Here is a 20,235-nt window from a genome sequence, read left to right on the forward strand (position 1 = left end):
TCACGCATTTTACTTTAAAATTACCATAAATGAAATGACTTTGCCAAAGTTCATGTTTTGACTTCATTTTGAAGTTAACAGAGAAGCTATGCCAATCTTGTTGATGTTAGTTTTGTTTTCAATGTATGTGATGTAACTTAAAATTATTCTTAGCTTATATTAACTGATATTACAGTAACACATTGTTTTCTAAATGAAAAATGATATCTTGGGATATCCCTGGAAGAGCTAAAGCTTTTCTTTCTCACCGTTTTGAACAGAACAGATTGAAATTTGTGTAATGTGCCCTTCACAATACAGAGTTGTCTTTCACATGGTACCTGTGTGATACTCAAGAGTTCAAACACTCATGCTTTCCAAGGAATGCTGAGAATCTCTGACATTTCTTTCCTAAGTTTTCCTCTTCTCTGTCTACTGTCTCGTGCACTATAACATTGTCAGAGGATAATGGTGTTCAAAGTGCAGTGGTGCTGCCTGCTAATTTTCAGATGGTTACTGTACTGATTCTATGAAATTCAGATCCTCCTTATATAAAACCTATAGAAGAAGTAAAATGCCGTGAAGAAAACTCAGCCTTCACTTCAGTTACACACCAGAAAACTCACATTTCTGAGTATTGATTGTGTTCGTTTACCGCAGCAAAATGCATTCATTGATAACTACCTGCTGGTATTGAATCAATCTTATGTGAAGCACAGGGCATTATTGTCAGGTAGGGTAAATAATATTGATTGTATTTTAAAATGAATACGGCATAGGAGAAATTAATTTGATTCTACAAAGTCATTTAATTATGTTCTATCAACTATGTAAGAAGCAAAGGTCATACAATACTATGATATCATGAAGCAAGTTAGAGCTGCAAGCTTTAGCAAGGTTACCCCTCCATAATGGCAGTAAATACATTTTGGTTTTGTTTTGTATTAAAGGAGGAAGAGAAATACAATGCCTTTAATCAATCTTAAAGTAGGGTCCCAATTGGTACAAAATCCTGTAAGTGGAACTAAGGTCTTCACTGACTGCAGCAAAATGGGTCCTTCATTATGTTGTAGGTCAGCAGATTTTGAATCTTCAAATATTTTTCTGACTAATGTACTCTGCTGTCAAAACTCTTTATCATCCAAAATAAGCAAATAATCAGGAATGGGAGAAGGGAGTTGTGTTTGCTTGTATCTTGATCATCTTTCAAGCTATTTGCTATGAAAAAGTAGCAAGGAAGGGCAGGTGCAATAAGCACAACTACAACAAGCATGAGTAATAATGAGGCCATGGACATAGCCTCACAATTGCTCTTGCATCTGTCTCCCTATGGTGATAACAAGCTATATCACAGTAAAGTTGACAAATAGCAGCATCTAAAGCAATAAAACTGTGAAACACAGAACCCTTTTTGGATTGCAGGAAACCATGCAACCGCAGTGTAGTAATTGATCAGATACCCCAAACATTGTCTTCATAGGATGTACAATTAAACTTGAAGTCTTAGTACATGAGAAAGTAAGTTATTGATTCTCATGTACCATGTGAAGAGAGTAGGAGACACTGAGAATTCTGCCAGTACTCTTTGACCATTGTCTCATTTTAGATATTTAAAATCAGATTACTTGCAATCAAGTTGTAGCCAGTTGAACAGAATTCAACACTTTTGGAAATAGTGAGCTGGAGGAATAAAACCAGTTGTCTGTCTTTGAAAAGGAGGCAGAGGTTGTGAGCCATGTAACTATAACTGATGGAAAAAAATTTATGTTGAGTGAAATTTGTCTGTAGAAAGTAATCCATAGAGAAATGAGGGTAGATGAATAATTATCACTAACCAACATTACATAAATCAACATAAGCATCAGTATGATTATATATACTATTTTTTATAACAAAACTTCAGTTTTATATATTCAGACGCCTTTAGGCATCACACTTAAAGGTCCAGAGGACCTCAAGTGCCTGTTTTGGTAAGTACAACAAGATTCAAGTGCAATTTAGGTATCTGAGTCAAAGAAAGTGATCCAGGAAGCTTAAGATCCAGAAACCTTCTAAGTGTCCTCAGCACACCTAAAATAGGTTTCATAGCTGTCACGAAAAGTACCTGCATCAAATATTCACTTCTCCACCCTGTGCTGCTGAAACAAAATACTTAAATTAATCTCAAGTTTCCTGAGAGAGCAATCTTTGGAAAATATCTAGCACAGGTGTGCAGCCTTCAGTTCAACCTAATACGTAGCAGCTGTAGCCATATTCATCAACGTCATAGCCATTAGAAGGTAGAGATGCTCACTTTTTGTAGCTCCTCTTGCTGCTGAGAGCACTTGCCTAGAAGGCTAAGGACAGGGGTTATGTGCTGACTTCCGCTGACTTCCAGTGCTCTTTTCCTGCAGTATGTAGTAATTGCCAAGTCTTAGGGTGGTAGAGGGAGAAACCTCTTCTTCGAGTACCCTGTAGTCAAATTTGTAAATATTTAAATTACTGAGTCCATTTTGAAGTACGGAGTGCTCAGCTGCATCTTGATTTGATTGTACTTTCAGTATATCTAATCTGCTTGGTCATGTATGTTGCAGTTTTAGTCATCTACTGATGAAAGTCTTCCTGTAGCATTCGGAGCAGGATTGCCTTGTCATCCAAATTCCACCCATGTTGGATGCATTAAAGTTTGGGTTGTTTGTTTTATTTTAAAAAGAAAAGGAAAAAAATAGAAAAGAAAAATAATATTTTTGTGCAATATGTCTCACTTTAAAATTTTATTAGTAAATTATAAGACTGATCTGTTCAACTTTGATCTTATCCCACTGCGAAATGTTCTCAGTTCTATTTCTTTGTAAATTTGACAAAGTGGGAAACTCTAAAGCATCAGGATAACCTGCATGTTTCTTCCTATCATCGTACTGAGTAGTGAGAGTATTGTGACATAAAATCAGTACTTGTTATTTCCAGTCTTACAACCCTTTCCTTCTCTTCATCCTCATTTTACTCATTTACACAGCAGTGCTCAGGAATTTGTATTTCTCAGCAGCACTCTTTGTTGTTCTTAGTTTCTTCTTCTGTTCCCACACCAGGTTTATGTAATTATTGATACACAGACTCACTCAGGTTGCTATTTAGGTCAAGTGTGATTAACTGGTTTGTTGAAAATAGGTATGTAAGTATGGATATCTTGCCCTACCATGTTGTCACTGCTAAAATTCATTCCAGTTGACTGATTTTCACCTTGTGATCAGTGGATCACTCCTAATCTTCTGGAGCAGAAAAAATCACTGTATGAATAACAACAGACTTGAGAGTGAGTTCAGATTTCTTATGAATAGTGGTTTTGGTGTTTTGAAGCAAGGAACCACAGTTAAGGAAACATAACCAAGTTCTGTTGTTCAAGCAAGTGCCCTACAAGTTACATTTAATCTTTTAAACCAGCAGAGAAATTAGGCTGGTGACCCTGGAAAATAGTTCTTGGGTCTGAACCAGTAGCAGGTGAAGTCCAGATCTTCAGTAGGTTGTCTGAGCAATCATTCTGTTGGATTACACTCAGAAAAAATGCTGGTGTGAGAAATAAACATAGTTTAGATACTTAATAAGATAGAACAGATGCATAAAATCGTCTCTAAAAGTAATACTGTAATGGCAATTGCAAATATATGTCCCATGGTATTAAAAAAATGATTGTTCAGTGAAGTGAAGAGTAGGACTGATAAAATATTTATTCAGAGTCCGTTATCTTTGTGTTTCATTTGCATTTAAAGAAATATTCCTAGCTCTCTTTCTCCACTGTTTTCATTAGGATTGTCTGAAACAGTTTCACATGATCCTTTAATTGTTATGTCAAAAATTGAGTCAGGAGCAGAGATGAAAATGGAGAGATCAATACACTCCGTGCTCTGAATGCCTCACAAAACCTTAGTCTAATTAAAAAAATAAATACTAAATCACTCTAACCAGTAACTTAAAAATATTGCCCTGAGGACAGAGGTTAAATCAATTATGAAGTAGTAGCCAAAGCTCACACACTAATAATAACTTTGGGAGGGGGTGGGTGCAAGTTGTTAGCTGAGGTTCTCTAATCTGGTTTTGGTTTGGGTGATCGCATTCTGCTCCACTATCAAGAGTATTTGCACACAGTAATCATTTCATGCCCCATCCCAAATCCACTGATAATGTTGCTGTTAGGTGTTAAATGACTCCCAGGACTCACTTCTTGCCTGAGCCTCTTATGTGACTGTTACAATTTTGAGCTAATACAGCTCAGTCATAAATTGTCTTTGATTCTGTGTGAGTGAAATACTTATAAATATAAGCCTAGTTTTGAAAAAGCTGCTCCAATTCATCAGCACACATGAGGGATGTCTGACTACGTGAGTGCTTAAAGCTGAAAATAAGATGCTTGGTAGTCTTTAAAAGTTTTCTTTTAAAAATATTTACTATCAATTTAATATCAATTTTTCTATTTTTCCCCCCTGTCTGTTCTGAAGTATTTTATGTGTTGCATGCAATGTCAGTTGAAAGATAAATGTAGACATGGTCCCTGGAGCAGAACTGGACCCTGCTTGACTTCTGGATCACATCTGGGCTTGAGAAAGGGAGTAGCTGTATTATTTGGTTATGAGGAGGTGCAACAGCAGAACTTTAAACGTGTTTTTTGAACCAGGGAGGAGGATAGAATCCACATACCTTGTGTTAAGTGACAGATGATCAGGGTTTTGAATTGCCAACTTGGACTTAGGTGCTGCATTTCGGTGTAAGTGTCCTGCTTTGGGTATGTAAGTCTTTTTTTGGATCTAGCCCTTAGATACAAGCAAGGATTGTCTTGTAAGGTTTGAATTATAAAAGCACTAGTCTCTAATTTAAAAGAGTGTTTTAAGTCCTACATGAATAGTGCTGCTTTTAATCATAGATGCAACAGCATGTATTTCTGAATTACAAAGATCAGAGAATGTGCATCTATTGCTAATGTAGATATGCATCCTAATGCCATGAAATGATCCTTGAAACTGTAATGGTAGGAAACAAGTATAATACTGGTGCTGTAGCTGCAGTTTTGCTGATACTTGTGTGATGATTTAGTATCCAGAATAATTAAGAACCATAATTTAAAATTGGTTTATTGCATATCATAAAATTTATAGTTTCTGTGGATTTTCATAATCTTACCAGCAGTCTTGTTTGTTAATTTTGTTGCCTCTGAAATAAAATGTAAGTTTCATTAAATTGAGGGATGAAAAAGTAGCACATAACTTCTCCTGCACTGTTTAGTAGTTTTTACCAACCCTACCCTGGAGAAGACAGTAAGGATGAGTGATTCATTTTCCAAACATTTTTTTCCAGGCAGGTGTGCCTGTATTAATGTGCAGTGTAGTGACTCGCCTAGTCCATATTGAATTTAAAGTTCCCACAACTGTCTTGGATGAGATAATGAATTTACTGAAACTGGCGGGACTACTGACAGAAACAAGTCCAGGTGAAAAACAGATCCAGGATATAAAGCCTCTCTAACTTGAAAAGTAATGCTGCTAAATCAGTTGCCAGGCTACGTAATTACTGTGGTGTGAGAGTAGAGTGTTTAGCAGAAAGATGTATAGAAGAGGTTATTGCACAGTTTGTGTAAAACTGCACCATCTTAGATGGCTTGAGTTCTCATACCTGTGGCCATCTTTTGTCACAGCTTCCCCTCATGACCAGCAAGACTTCTTTGACTTTTGAGTTTGCAACAGCCTTAGGAATGCAAAAGGACTTGCCCAGTTTCAAGGGGCTCCAAATTTTAACTTTCCTAAATCCATGTTTAAATTCAGAGAGCTTTGTAAACTGAATCAGATCTCTGCAAAAAGGCCTTGGGCTCCTATACACGTTTTTCTCTAGCTGTAGATGTCACTGTGCTACCTGCTGTACAAAACAAAACAGAAAGGTGCTGTGGCTTACAAAGTAGTATCTGGAAGCACTCCAAGGCAAATTAACAGACCAAGCTCTAATCAGTGCTTGCCCCAACCATTAGAAAACTTTGTAAGCAGTGAAAGAATGACGTCTGCTCTGAAATTTTCTCCCTGTGAAACATACAGACTAAAGCCGTTTTTGCAGTCAGTGAAAAGTAAGACTATCTAAATGTTCCCTATGGTTGTAGGTAGCCTCACAGTGATTGAAAGGCCTCTGTGCTCTGTTTTTTTTGTTTCCATTCAAGTGAGTGCCAGAAGTAGTGCTGAGCTTGAAGGGGAGTCAAACATTTGTTATTCCCTTGCCACTCAGATGAGGGAAAACATTGGTGTCTAGAAAGTCAGGTAGCATTTGCTTGACATTTCTGTAAATCAGTTCTAATCAATAATTTGGTTTGGTTTCATTTGGGTTTTTATTTTATTTTTCGAGAGGAGTGTATGTGGTGCCCCAGGTCAGACAGTATCCTCAAAAAGTACTTCCTTACCGATCTTTCTGAATAACTGAGAAACTTGTCGTTAACCGAAATGAACCAGGCTGAAAAGTAGCAGTTACCCTACAGGCATTGGGTTGTTTTATAATCTTTGTTAGATTTTCCCTTATAAATCATTACTTTGACCTCTCGTCACATCAAACTCTACAGGTTACTTTTGTGAGCCTTGCAGTGTGTTATAGATGGACTTGCTTTTTTAATGGTTGTAAGAATCCATCACCCTTAACAAGTTATGTTGTTAAAGACAGATATACTGTTCATTGCAACCTTTATTAGTTGGACATCTGTGTAACTCTTCTCCTTGGACAGTAAGCTCCAGGACAGTTGAACCAAACTGTTTAAGGTTTAGAGGCTTGGTCACTGATATCATTACCACAACCTACAGCTACTTTCCAATAATAAGAACAGGAGGAGGGCAAGTGTCTTCTTATGAGGCAGAGTACTTTTTATTTTCAAAATACTGATCCATTTTGTCTATGATACAATTAAAATCTCAAGGAAAACAAATGCAGTTACATGTAGGTAATAGAGGTTCAAAGTGGCAGCACACTTTGTCTTGCCTGCTGTCAGAGTCTGCTCCATCACCTTTTCCCTCATGCATCCTGTGACAGTGGTCACTGGAAGTTGATTGTGTGGGCTTTTTTTGGTTTTGTTGGTTTGTTTGTGGGGGTTTGTTGTTGCATGGGGATTTTTTTTGTTTTGTTTTGGGTTTTTTTTGTTTCTGGGGGAAAGATTTGAGGGAGGTATATTTTTTTGAAAAACAAACCTAAAAATCCATTTCATTTTGCAACCATCTGCTTGTCCTCAGCTACACAGACAAAAGAGTGCGGTTCTTGTCAGGGGTTACATTTTTAATGTTATACAAAGGTCAGATGTTCTTGCCTTTTTAAAATACTTGTACAAGTATTTTATTATTATTACTATTATTATCATTATGTGTTAAAAGCCTCTGTAATGTATAATGGGGTCAGTCAGGTTTAACCATGCTGTCTGTACATATCTGATAGGACGTATTTTTTCCTACTCCAGATCATATTTCATATTTAGGGGGTACGATTTTGTACTCAGGCATGTGATTTGCCTCATACTAACCACAGGCTGTTGTTGGCCTGGTTACATGTGAAAAGTTAGGAAAAAGTCTGCAGGATTGGGACACATTTCAGAATAGAAGTAGTTGCTTTTTCTTGTGCAGATTTTTCACGTTTTTTTCTAACAGATTTTATCAGAGAAATGTAGATTATTCCAGTGAGAGCCTCTAGTGTTTTGAGACAAAAAGTGAGTTGCTAATGCCATATCTAAACCATTTTCTTGAAGTTGCAAGTGTAGTGGCAGGAACCTGTTTCTAACCAACCCACAGCTGAGTTGAGGCAGTAATTTGTGTGTACATAATGTTCCACATGTGGTACTCAAGGCAGTTCTCCCTGGCTTTTTCATTAAATAGCAGGTATAAGGTAAATGTTTGAAGTATAAGTTGACCGTATTTGAAGCGTAAGAGTGATGAAAGTGATGCATTATGTCACTGTAACGTATTGACATTATCAATTATATGTTATTAAACAGCTTAGCTAACTGAATGATTTACCTTGTGTTTAACTGCCTTTTTCAATTAAAGGTAGCAAATGCTGTAGAACTGGGGCACAGTCATAGAAACCATATATTTTCTCCTGTTAACACCAGCACTGCTGACATGCAAGTGATGGGAGTGTTGGCATTTTGCTGCAGGCTCTAATGGGCTAGTTTAAATGGTCTAAAAAAAGTGATTAATGATTAGGAACAGGACTGTTACACAGCTTCACAGCTCTTTTCCTCAATGCGTTTCCATTTATGTCAACTAGCAGCACACTTGGGAGGTGTTATTTCAAAGCAGTCAGTGCAGGAGGGTTTTTTTTTTCCTTCTGCCATTTGTTTCTATTTCATAGGTCCCTTTGGTTGGCCAGATATAGCTAGTGCTTCCTTAAAAGTTGTAAGCTTCAGTGATAAAGGAGGATAATCTACAGGCTTTGTATGTTTGGTGACTAAAATCTAAATCACTGACCTCTACTGTAATTTCAAAACAGCAAATGCTGTCTTTGACATCACTCTACTTACTCCTGTTTAGTGCATTGTGTTGGAAATAATTCAAAGGTTCCTCTCAAAGTAATTGAAGCACTTCATCAACCAATATGCTATTCTCTTCTGCTATTCACTTGATTTTGCAGCAAGCAGTAATTTGTACATTAGTACTTGCTTGTTTGTAACGAGTAACTGTCCACCCCTAAGCCCTCCTTTGTATACATGGATACACAATAAATATATATTTGCTATTTGTATTTGTTTGGGAACTGAGGTCAATAAACAGTAGTGCAACAATTTACCTCCCTCCTCTACCAAGTAAATACTTAGCTGCCAATAGCAGAAAAAACAGGTACCTCCAAAAGAAAATTAAAAACGAAGTTGGAAACCCCAGAATTTAATTCTTTTAAATGAACCTTAGGGCAGTGAGATGTCTAGTAAAAATAGTACATTCACTTTGCTTTTTTAAGCTAAAGCAGTATCAAACAGTGAAGAGTAGTGGGGATTGAACACTCACAGGGAAGATACCTTGTATTTTTTTGGAAGCTTATGTCACAGTGCTAAGATCTTAGAGCTCATGGCTGAAACTTTGCATTTGTTCTTAGGTATCGTGTTGCGAGTGAGGGAAATGTATTTTCTTAGAACAGGACACTGAGCAGTAGTTTAGTCGCTAACATTTTGTCTTGGCATTGCGTTAGTGATCAAGGTATGAAGCTGTCTTAGCTGCGTACAAGCTCAACCGAGTTTTCTGAAGAAGCAGCTTAAGAAAGAAGTTTATACAATAATAATTTGTGACAAATGGGAGATGATTTAGGGTGCAGTGACACTGACTGCCACTCTTTTGCAGAATAGGTGTTATATCAAATAGATGTGCAGTGTGTTCTGGGGAAGAAGCACGGCTTAAAGGTGGGCATGTCACCCTGTTGGCTCGTCCTTGAATGTAGCGCTCAGGATTGTAGCTTCTCTTCCTTAATTCTATTTTTAGCTAACTTTGCCTCCAAACTAAGACTTGGGCAGGCATGCTGGTGGCTCCTGGTGTGTGTTTGCGCCTTCTTGGTAACTTTCATTCAGTGGATTGACTTCAGCCAAATGTAGCAGAGGGGTAAGGGTCCTAAAAGCATTACAGTCCAACCCATTCTGTGAATAAAAGATGTCCGCTTGTAGGAGGAACTGCAACTCCTCGTGGTAGGGAGTGAGGGCTCACAGTGTATTTAAGGTGAGTGAATCAACGCTGGAGAGTGCAGTTATGAACACCACCAATGAAATGCTGTTACAGAGATGACAAACAACTGCCAGCCTCATCTGTGAGAGAGCAGGCTTGATTAGTCCTGGAGCTGATGCAGCTACTTGTTACTTCTGAGAGATTCTTCTCTCCTGCTTGTGCAGTATGATGTGGTGTGGGTGGTGGTGGTGGGGTGTCAGCGATTTTCTTGTCTGTTTATGCACGGGTGAAAATACACGTAGTTGTTACTACAGGTGTGTAATGCTGCTTTCCTTCCTCCCCGTTATTTCATTTAACGTATCAGCAGCCTCTTTAATGGTTCTTGGGTTGTTTGGTTGTTTTGGTTTTTTTTTTTAGCACATACACATTTTCTGTTTAAAAGCTCCAATTTCTAGTCCGAAGGTAGTCAAGGGACATCTGCTTTGGATAGTTTGCAAGTGTTACATATTAAACTCAGGCCCTCCAAATCCGGGCAGCGTGGTGACTATTCCCAGGCATGCTTAGCCTGCCACTTGTCTTTTGGAAGTGTGTGTTGAGGTTCATTGCACACATTTATTCTTCAGTTTGTGCTTGGCTCGGATTTGCCACTAAGATTCTGTACTGAAAAGATGACGTAAAATATGTATGTATTTTCTTTTTCTTACGCATCAGTGCAGCACTTTTCCTCCTGTAGTTCATAGTAGTACTGCTTGTGGTCAGGTTTCAAAGGAATCTCATCTCCATATGGTTTTACTCGATAATCCTTTATCCACCATCTTCAGCTCTCATTCCCTTGCTTTCTTGCCTGTGGCTACGTTTCTATCTCTGCATCAATTAGCACAGTGATTTATACAACAAGCAAGCAGTTTAGAGGTAATGGTACACAATTAACATCTCATTCCACCATAAAGGGTATGCTAAATACCCTAGTCACTGCTTTCTCTGCCTGGAATTGAAATAAGTGTTTGTCCTAATTCATATGCTATCTGATGTGAAGTGGGCCTGCTTTGTACGGCACTACACCATTAATCTAATTATAGATAGCTGCAAATGAAGTGCTGTCTGAGCACGGAGACTGAAGAAAATAGCGCTTTTGTCATTTAGCATGACTCTGTGAAGCAAGATCGCACTTTACACGGCAGCATGGCAAAAATGGAGATCTGAATAATATTGCCGCCTGTTGCATCTTTTCTAATTACAACGGCGTTGTAAACACGACTGGGCGCTGATATAAATAGAGCTGTAGATACGCTGTCATGTGGGTTGGAGGAGAAAATCCTTGGTGTGCTGTTGTATTAAATGATGCATCCTGATTGACAGCTACCTTGAGACTGCGCTGATGGAGTTGTCAGAGCAAGATGCTAGCCGGCTGCTCCAGCGGCTCCAGCTGCGTCAGATGCGGCGGCAAGGCGGGGGTGGGGGGGCTCCTCCGCCATTCCCGGTCCCCTCGCCGGGCTCGGCTGCCCCATCCTAGCTCCGGGAGAAGGACATCCCCGCGCCTTCTGCCCGCGCGGTTTCGGTTCTGCCTCCTCAGCCCCAGTCTGAAGCGGAGGGAAGATGGCTTTGCGCGGCTTTAACCCGTGTTAGGGTTCTCTAGAGTGTTAATTATGTATCACACAAGGAATGGAAAGTGGGAAATGGGGCTGAATTACAGTTCTAATTAAGTTGCTGCTGCCGGAGCGTGTACTGTGTGGTGGTGAGGCTTCTTTTTTTACTTTCCCTTCTGCTGATACTAAAGACTCATATTTTTGCGGTGGTTCTGTTTCTTTTTTTTTTCCCTTTTATTTTTTCCCTTCCTCCCCTTTCCTTGTGTTTTTCCCCCCTTTTTTAATTTTTTCCATTTTCCCTTGTTTTTTCCCTTTATTCCTTTAAAAAAAAACAGCAAACAACTTTGTTTTATTGTTTTTTTTCCCTTCCTTTTTACTGTCTCTCTAGCATGTTGAGTGTTTGCTACACCATTAGACCGAAAAGTGCCATTATTTTGTGCAGGTGTTAATACCAGTCCTCACCACCACCACCCTGTGGAATTATGTTAGCTCTAAAACTCCAAGCTCAGAAAAAAAAAAAGCTCTGTGATTTGAAGCATGTCATTTATCTCCTTGCTGAGTAAGAAATCCCTGACTCTGAAAGAAGGTGCTGCCTGGCACCTTCAAGTAGTATGGAATAGATATATCATTTACCTGTTCACGTGCTGTGGTGGAAATCAAAGCAAGGGTATGGTCACAATGTTAAACATGTATAATGATTAATGAAAAAGGCAGCGTGCTCATTGTGCTCAACAGTGGAACGTTGCTCAGTATTGCTTTAAATGAATACCGAACAACATACTATGTGTGAATCTGTGACATCAAACCGCAGGTGACAACGGTTAAGTGAGGCGAGGCAGAATGCTGGTTAGGAATGTTAAAGGGAAGTTACGTGGCCACAGTTAATAAATCTCACTGATTCTGAAAATGAGACTGTAAGGTCAGTGAATATAATGAAGATGCATGGCAGATGGTTTCTCTGCTGAAATCTGAGCTATATAAGATTTTCAGCCTTCTAACCACAAGAATGACAGACGTTTGAAAAACATGGTTGAACATTTAGGTAGATCATACTGAAAATCCACATCTGGTCAGCAGTTAAAATACTGCCATAAGTAGCATATGGGTAGTGATACACTAGGTTGCTCTATAAAAGCTCCAATGGAGTTTGAACATTTCCAGCTCCTGGCGACATGAGCTTTGGGTGTACAGGGAAGATCATATTTGGTAAACTAATGTGAGATGTAACAGAGTGCAGTTTTGAGCATTTTACTGAAAGGTTTCAATATTCTGTTGTACACGGTGAGGGAATTCTATATATATCTAAATTACAGAACTCTTTATTTTAAGCAAAGATGGGGGCAGATGTGCCCTGGCCACTTTTTTCTGTAGCAGCCAGTCTGCTGCTTCCCTACTGACTTGGGAGATCTGTAGGATATATATCTACAAAAAGCCTCTACAAAGCCCAGGGGATAATTTTCACTGTATTTGCTTTCTTTTCCACTGCCTTACTCCTTTGCACTGCTATTATTACACCTTTTTGTTTTCTTCTTTTTTGTCACGGAGATTTGGTCTGAGAGGTAGGTTTTTATTACATACAGGTCCAATTCATTTAGTGGGAGAGGTAGGAGAGGATACTGTTACCCTTAGAAAACTATTAAGTAACATCGCTTTTCCCAACTGTGATTTTTGTCAACTGATTGTGGACTTCCAGCAGTCTTGTGAAAAAGAAACACCTGTTTTCTGTGCCATCAAAAGCTGTGTGGCTTCTTTTGGGTACCTCCTTATTGACTTGACTTTGGCTGGAAGAATTAGGCTGTAGAGCGGAGCAGTGGCTGGTGACAGCTACTCATCAGTGTAGATCTGATGGCTAGCAGATTTCCTTGCTCTGAGAGTCCACATGCGATCTATTTATGACTCCAACAAATGTTTCTTCTGGTTTAGGCCAGTAGAAACCTTTTGGTCTCTTATTTATAACCAAAACTTCACAAGCTTCCCCAACTCTTCCTCCTGAGGATAAAGGAAGAAAATCCAGACCTCATTCTCACTGTGTTAGTAGTATATTGAAACTTCTGCTTTGTATGTTCGATGTTGCCCTCACTAAATCAAAGGCGTAGCAGCAGTGGTAATCATGGTAAAATGTGGTATATTCTTAGTTGGTTTTGTTGTAGGAGCCGTGGCAGGCATTGTTTGACATGGTCTTCCAGAGTCTTGTGGCTCTCACCAAACCAAAGTCTGCACCTGGGTTAGGAGAACAACCCCCTTGGTCCCCCCCTGCACAGCTCATCCCCCACGGATAAGAAACAGCCTTACAAAGGGACACTTATGCGCTTATTTAGTGGGGTCCAGCCAGCAGCAGAAATACATCAAAGGTAATCTTAAAGAAGGAACCTTTCTTTGCAACTTTGTCTTTTAATATTCTGAAAGGTCATTTGTGAATCAGCTGTGCCAAAAAAGGCCTTTCCCCAGAAGTTTACTGTTGTTATTTTTTACTTTTTGATTACAGTAACTTGCTTATCCCCCAAACAGACTAAAGAACAATAAACAACTACAAAAGGAAAAGGAACAGCTCATCAATAACAAAGACCTACGTTTTAAAGCTTTGAGTGTACTGACTCTTACATCTCACTCCAAGCAAAGCAGGAGTCCTGCAGAGAAAGGAATCTAAAAGATATGAAAATTATAAAGATAGTAAAAACAATGTTTGTAGGGATATTTTAACTTGGTGTGGAGAATTCGGCTTTAAAGTGCAGCATACTGAGAAACATGGCTTTCCTCCACTGCTGTACATTGTGGAGTACGTAGGGAATTCTGTATTTCAGTCCCTTTGAAATACTGTAACCTAGATGAAGAACACAGAAGGCCTAGCTTTCACTTCAAGTTTCAATTTTGTAACTGGGCAGCTCAGAAGTGTTATATGTGGCTTAAAAAACTAAATGTTTGCTAAGCCTAATGCTTTGAAATCGTATCAAAACAGTCTTGTTACAGACCGGTACAGACCACAAATCTAACTTATTTCTGTGTTCTTTTTTCCTTTTTTAAAATTTATTTTATTTTCAAACTCTGAGTACAAAGACGACACTAACCATGGATACTGAAACTGTGCAATTTGGTGTAATTATATTCCCCCCCATAGATTTAATGAAGGACTTTTAAGTACAATTTATCTTTGATAAATAGTCCCTCTGCACAGAATGTTTATTAGATTGACAGCAGAATACACTCTGCAAGCTTTTTTTCCTTGCCACTTATGACTCAGATGAATTCTAATAGGAGTAAAAAGCTTTTATTTGCACAGTAATTTCACTTAAGGATCATATCCTTCAGAAGCTGGCAGACACTTGTATGTCTTGATTGCAAAACAGACACTCAAGAATAAAGAAACATGCATAAGATGTTATTATTTGACTTGTCACACTGCTGCAATTCTATTTGCAACTTCTGTCATCAAATCTCCTGTAGGCATCACCTCCCCTCTCCCTACAGCATCCATGCAAGTGTGCATACGTGCACGTGTATCACACATATGAGCTTTACTTTTAGAGAAAACAACTGCAAGGAGGCCACCGTATTGAATGTAGCTGCTTATGCAGGAAGAGCTGTATTTGGGGTTAGAAAATGTGAGTGCCACAGTCTTAATTGTCATGATGATGCCTGCAGGAGGCTTGGGAGCTTTTTGTGTACAAAATGGTGCTGGTTCCCCTCTGCCACATCAATTGTAACCAAGGCATGTGTTTGGGAGTAAGTTCTGAAATCTTCGGGTGCCACGTACAGCTTCAGGGGATATTGTTGTGGCATTTTATTAGTTTACTGAGGTGGTGGTGGGGCATCGGTTCATTTAACCATTTGCTTATCTATTTGAAGCAAGTATTTCTAGGTGAATGGCTGCTCTGTTCATTGCACATAATCTTGTGTGTCGAAGCGCCATTTATAGAGGATGATAATCCTCTGTTATGTTTTGGGGTTTTTATTTGGCTTTGAAGGCTGCTTTTTAAAGATGTCATTATAGAGTTAATCACCTTTTGCATGTATTTCTAAATACCTTGTTCTACTCGCTACACAAGCAGAAGGTAGAGTCCCCCTTTACCTTCACCATAAGGATATCAGATTTTTTCTGTCTGTGTAAAAATGAAAAGTAAAGACATTTTATTGTTAATAAAACAATAGCTAATTGTTGTGGAGGAAAACATACTGTGCAAAGCAAGGTGTTGAACTTTACATCAGCAAAATACGCATTTGAATTGTAAATGCAGTTCATCCAGTGCTTATTATTAAAACCTTTGTTTAAATTTTTGATGAAGTGTGCTGCTGGTCTTCACTCGCTGGCCTTGGTGAGCCAGGAGTTTCACGCAGAGACCTGCTGCCATCTACTGGCTTTTTGCATTCATTTTCCAGTGCACTGGGACAAACGGGAAGGCCATCTGTCCAAGTGCAGCGAATTATCTGTCAAACTGATTACAAGTTTGTACAAACTAAAAGCCTGGAGCTGAAACTGCTGCACACACACCTATATGTCTTCAGAAAGGTGTTGTTTGAAGGGACTCTCAGACCCCCGAGGGTCACTGTACCCACTTCCATTTATAATTGCTATAAAACATCCTAGAGAAAACATTCTTTTTTTTTTTTTCAAGGTAGATAAATAGCTGCTGAACAGTTTTTAGTGCAGAAAAGGTGTATTCCTGTAATGTTCCATCATTTTGCCCATGCGTGAAAAAATGGAATTGAAATTGGCTTTAATCACAAAATCTAAGCAAGTTATTAACTTCAAACATTAAATGCATGATAAAAAGAAATGCTTAAAAAGTAAACACAATGTTTAAAATCAGTCCTGTCATTGAAAATCTAGCTGACTTGCCCAAAGGCTCAGTTTCCAATTCATCACAGCCCTGGAAACATATCTCTCGATACTCCTTATCCTCTAAACATCATGTGTCATAAGCACAATGATATTTCTGTTTGGTTTTTTGTTTTGTTGTTGTTGTTTTTTTTTTTTAATCTCCCTTTTCTCCCCCCATTTTTTAAATGAATCTGACATTTCTTTACTGTACTTGATTCCTTCTGTCTGTGTGCACATTGCTGCACTTTTGGGTTGCATTTTTTTCTATGTCCTGAAAATGAAACTCTGTATAGAGATTTCAAACAGTGATTTTTAGACACTCCTGTGAAGAACAGACAACAGATGTATTATATAAAAACATGTCATAACATAGAGCAGATTATTGACTGGAACCAAGGTGCAGTTTTCTAAAGCATTCCTCTTCCTATTCTTTAGTACAAATTACAAATACTGACGAAGGTTGCTGCAGAGCTGAGCAAGTACATGCCAGAGAAAGCAGCAGAGGACACCTCCAGCATTCTGAGATCTCCCATGCCTGGAGCAGTGGTGGCAGTTTCTGTCAAGCCTGGGGACACGGTAAGAAATGTGATCTATATATCTGCATTTTCATTACATATTCCACACAAATTTCTCCTTGGTGCAACTGAAATGACAGGTCACAGGTTGGGTTTTTTTCTTTTTCACCTGTAGAATAACGTGTGCTGACAGATGCGTGCTGCTTGTAATTTGAGTTATGAAAACTAATAAGGAAGCACAGTTTAAATTAAACTGGCTTTAAAAGGAACATTTTCAGCTGGGTACAAGTCCGCAGCTGAAATGCAACCAATAGCTTGGGTTTTGTATCACAAAGCTGGGGGAGGAGGGTAAGGGGGGAAATTTGTGTGTGTTTGTATCTGTGCATGTAACTATATGTAAGGATATATCTGCTGCTAGTGCTAACAGGAGGGAATTGTTGATTTTCTGCCCTGAAGCAATGATAATATTACTAAACACAAGGGATACAGGAGAGATATTTAACTCCCCTCTCTTCTCCCCACCCCCTTTTTTTTTATTTAGTTTTTTTGTTTGTTTGTTTGGGGTTTTTTATCCCTATTTTATAATTTTCAAGACACAAATTTCCTGAATTGGGAATTCCCAGTATTTTATGGGAATCATCTTGTCCTGAAGAAGGAGTAAACTTGACATACAGAAGAGCAACAGAACATGTTATTGCTGTCCTGGGGATTTCCAGTGTTTCTTACCTCACACTGAACTGGAAACAAATGTAAATACAGTGTATTAGAGTTACATTTAATCTCAGTTTTAGATCAAATGTTACCACATTGTATCATATGTTATTTTTAAGGTCAAGGCCTTATCTCTCCTAACCACTGAAAGCCATAGAGTAATACAGGCACAGAAGTATTTGAATCATGTTGTGTAGATTGATTTTAAAGTGCTATTCTATGATCCTGTGAAATGATGCTGTGTGTATGTAGCACTTAGATACAAACAGAAAGAGTTCATAATTTATGGCAATGAAACCTAGATTTTCTTGAGAGATGATTTAGAAATGAGATCAAGATCTCAAGTCCAGAATTAGTGCTGCACTTACTATGTGATGGTCATCGATTGTGCTGGTAAAGTGATTGTTTGCTTACATTTTGCTATGATGTCACTTTTGGTTTTAGACGGTATGGTTGTTTCTGTCTATTTACAGAGAGAAAAGAGTCACCATGTTACTATTAAAGATATGTAGGTGCAAATGTTTGTATTAATGCAATACAAACATTACCTGACTTTTCTGAGGAAGGAGAACCAAGTACAGCTGAGTGAAGGACATCAAGAGAGAAATCCTTTTAGCTTCTGCATTTAGCTTTCTGGTTTTGTGATCTATACATTCATACACACACACACATACACACTGTTTATACCTTTAAAACCAGCAGTGTTCAATTAAAATTAATCACTATGTCATCCCGTGCACAGAGGAGTGTGTGATTTCTGTGTCTAGGAAGCACAAGTGGCTGAGTGAAGAAGATCTTTTGCAGATACTTTTTGCGAAGGATGGGAACATTTTTAAGGCGTGGATCTTTCAATTTAGGATTTTTTTTTTGAGAAGTTAATTCTGCTGAATGTTACCAATATTCTTGCCCTTAGTTCTTGTTGATACAACCAGTGGAAAAGGAGGCCAGAGCCAAAGGGATTTTAAGTAAATAAATTAATGAGCCTCCCTCCACAAATCCACAAGTGGTGCAGTGCATCAGAACACAAGTTGTTAAATAATGTGTGGAGATTTTTTTCTTCCTCGTCTCATCTCCTCTCCTGCAGCTTTTTGCTGGAGGCACTGAGTGGCAGAGCATTTGAACGGCATAATCTATGTTCTGCTGACCTGAGCTTGTCAATGCTAATTGTGTGGCTTTAATTGCAAAAACACATTTGCGTTATTGAAAAGGGTTTAACTTAAATCCGTCCTTTTCAGGACTAGTGTCAAAACGTTAAAAAAAAAGAAGTGAGCCAGTGAGTGAGATGAGGGTAGCATCAGCTATCGGCACTGAATAAGCAGTGGGATGGTGTGATTCAGATTACACATCTTGGCTGTCTGTCAGAAACCAGCTCACTCACTACAGCTGTTCAAGGCATGATGGACAGGGAACTGCAGCTCCCTGATAAATACAGCTCTTTTTGTTGCACTGCTTGGGAAAAGTATGATTTCTTTAGTGTGCTGGAAAAATGGGAATCTGAGTAGCTCCCAGTCTGCAGCTGGGTTTGGCAGCTCAGATTTGCACAGTGTGTGAAAACAGCACAGCTGAAAAATGGGAGAGCGTGAGGTAGTTGTCCATCCTTCAGGCGCTGTTCTTGACAGTAGTAAAGCTGCCTGGTTATTAGCTACTCCGAAGCTGGTTTCTGCTAACCTATGATTTATGCTACATAGTGTTAGTGCAGCGGTCACTGCAACAGTGCTGCGCTCACAGAGAGATGCTCTCAGAGTGGTCAGCAGTGCAAGGAGCTGGACTGCTGTACCCTGTCTTCATGCATAACTTTACAAATGGTGAAGAAATGCCTGGTGAGCACATCTCTTCTTTGTCTGAACGGCCCCACTCGAAAGCATTTAGCCAAATGAGAAGGCAATGCTGATCTCTGTGTTTTCCCTACTCTATGTGTCATTGTTTTTCCTTGAAGCACAGTGTTCTCATTTGGCTGCTGTTGCTGAAAAATACTTTGGTCTGATGAAGCCCGATAGAAGATTGTGTGAGCATCCTCTATCCAGCTGGTCTGATGAGCAGTTTTCAATTAATTTTTGCCAAAAGATACTGCATATGCAAAGAATTTATTTTCTTTTGTCTATAAGATGATCTATGGATTTTAGTAACACAGTGGGGAAGTGCTCTGTGTCACTTGGAGAGAAGCAGAACTTGTGATGCTGCCAATTTTTTAGCTTTTTAGTTACTTTCTACTTTCTTTATTTTCCTTCATGTGATCAGAAGACTGTAATTAATTGTCACTCAATTATTCCTGGAAACACAATGAAGGCACTTAGAAGCAGAAAACAACATAAACAACAAAACAATTCAAAATCTGGCTGACTGGGAAGATGGTTCATATTATTTAGGGACAGAAGATTTAAATTTAGCTTACTTTCCTCATGATAACAGAGTCACATTTTATAGGAAATGACCATTTTGGAGTGCGAGGGTGTTTGCATGTTAATTTTCTAAGTAGATTGTTAATGATGAGTGTGCATTAGGATGGAATTTAGTTTTAGGAGAGTTACTTTTTGATTCCCCATGGTGCCAAGGGCCAGAGAAACTGCTGGGTTTGAAGTCCAGGCAACAGATTTGCTCTGTTTTGGCTGATGCAGATGACAGCACAAGCCAGCTCTGCTGCCATGCAGCAGTGTTTTAATGCTGGAGTATGGAGATGGCACTGCAAACAGTTTTGATCTCACCACAACTACCACAAATAACACAACATAAAAACTACTAAAGCTGCACAGATTCACTGCTTAACTTAGAGGTCAAGAAATGGGCAAGCACTTGCAAAGATCTCTTCATCATCTTGAGTTGCTTGGCTTAATTTTTGTGCATGTAGCATTCAGTGCGTTGAAATTGCAGGGGCAGGGAAAGCCCAAGGTCCTAATGGCTGAACAGGTAAAGCAATGTTGTTGTACCCCGTTTAAAACAAGCCACCCAAAGTGTTTCCACAGCTGATTTCAGCTTTGGTAGTCTGAACTGTCCACAGCAAC

General features: G+C 38.9%; 1 protein-coding gene across 1 annotated transcript in view; it reads left to right on the forward strand.

Annotated features, from left to right (window-relative positions):
• Nucleotides 1-20,235, forward strand: part of PCCA (propionyl-CoA carboxylase subunit alpha) — a 274,818-nt gene that overhangs the window by 242,182 nt on the left and 12,401 nt on the right. Inside the window, exon 22 of the mRNA XM_031045567.2 lies at nucleotides 16,446-16,586. Coding sequence (XP_030901427.2) covers nucleotides 16,446-16,586 — 141 coding nt within the window. The remainder of the gene's footprint in view (nucleotides 1-16,445; nucleotides 16,587-20,235) is intronic.

The sequence above is a fragment of the Melopsittacus undulatus genome, chromosome 2, assembly GCF_012275295.1.
Source record: "Melopsittacus undulatus isolate bMelUnd1 chromosome 2, bMelUnd1.mat.Z, whole genome shotgun sequence".
Classification (NCBI taxonomy): Eukaryota; Metazoa; Chordata; class Aves; order Psittaciformes; family Psittaculidae; genus Melopsittacus; species Melopsittacus undulatus.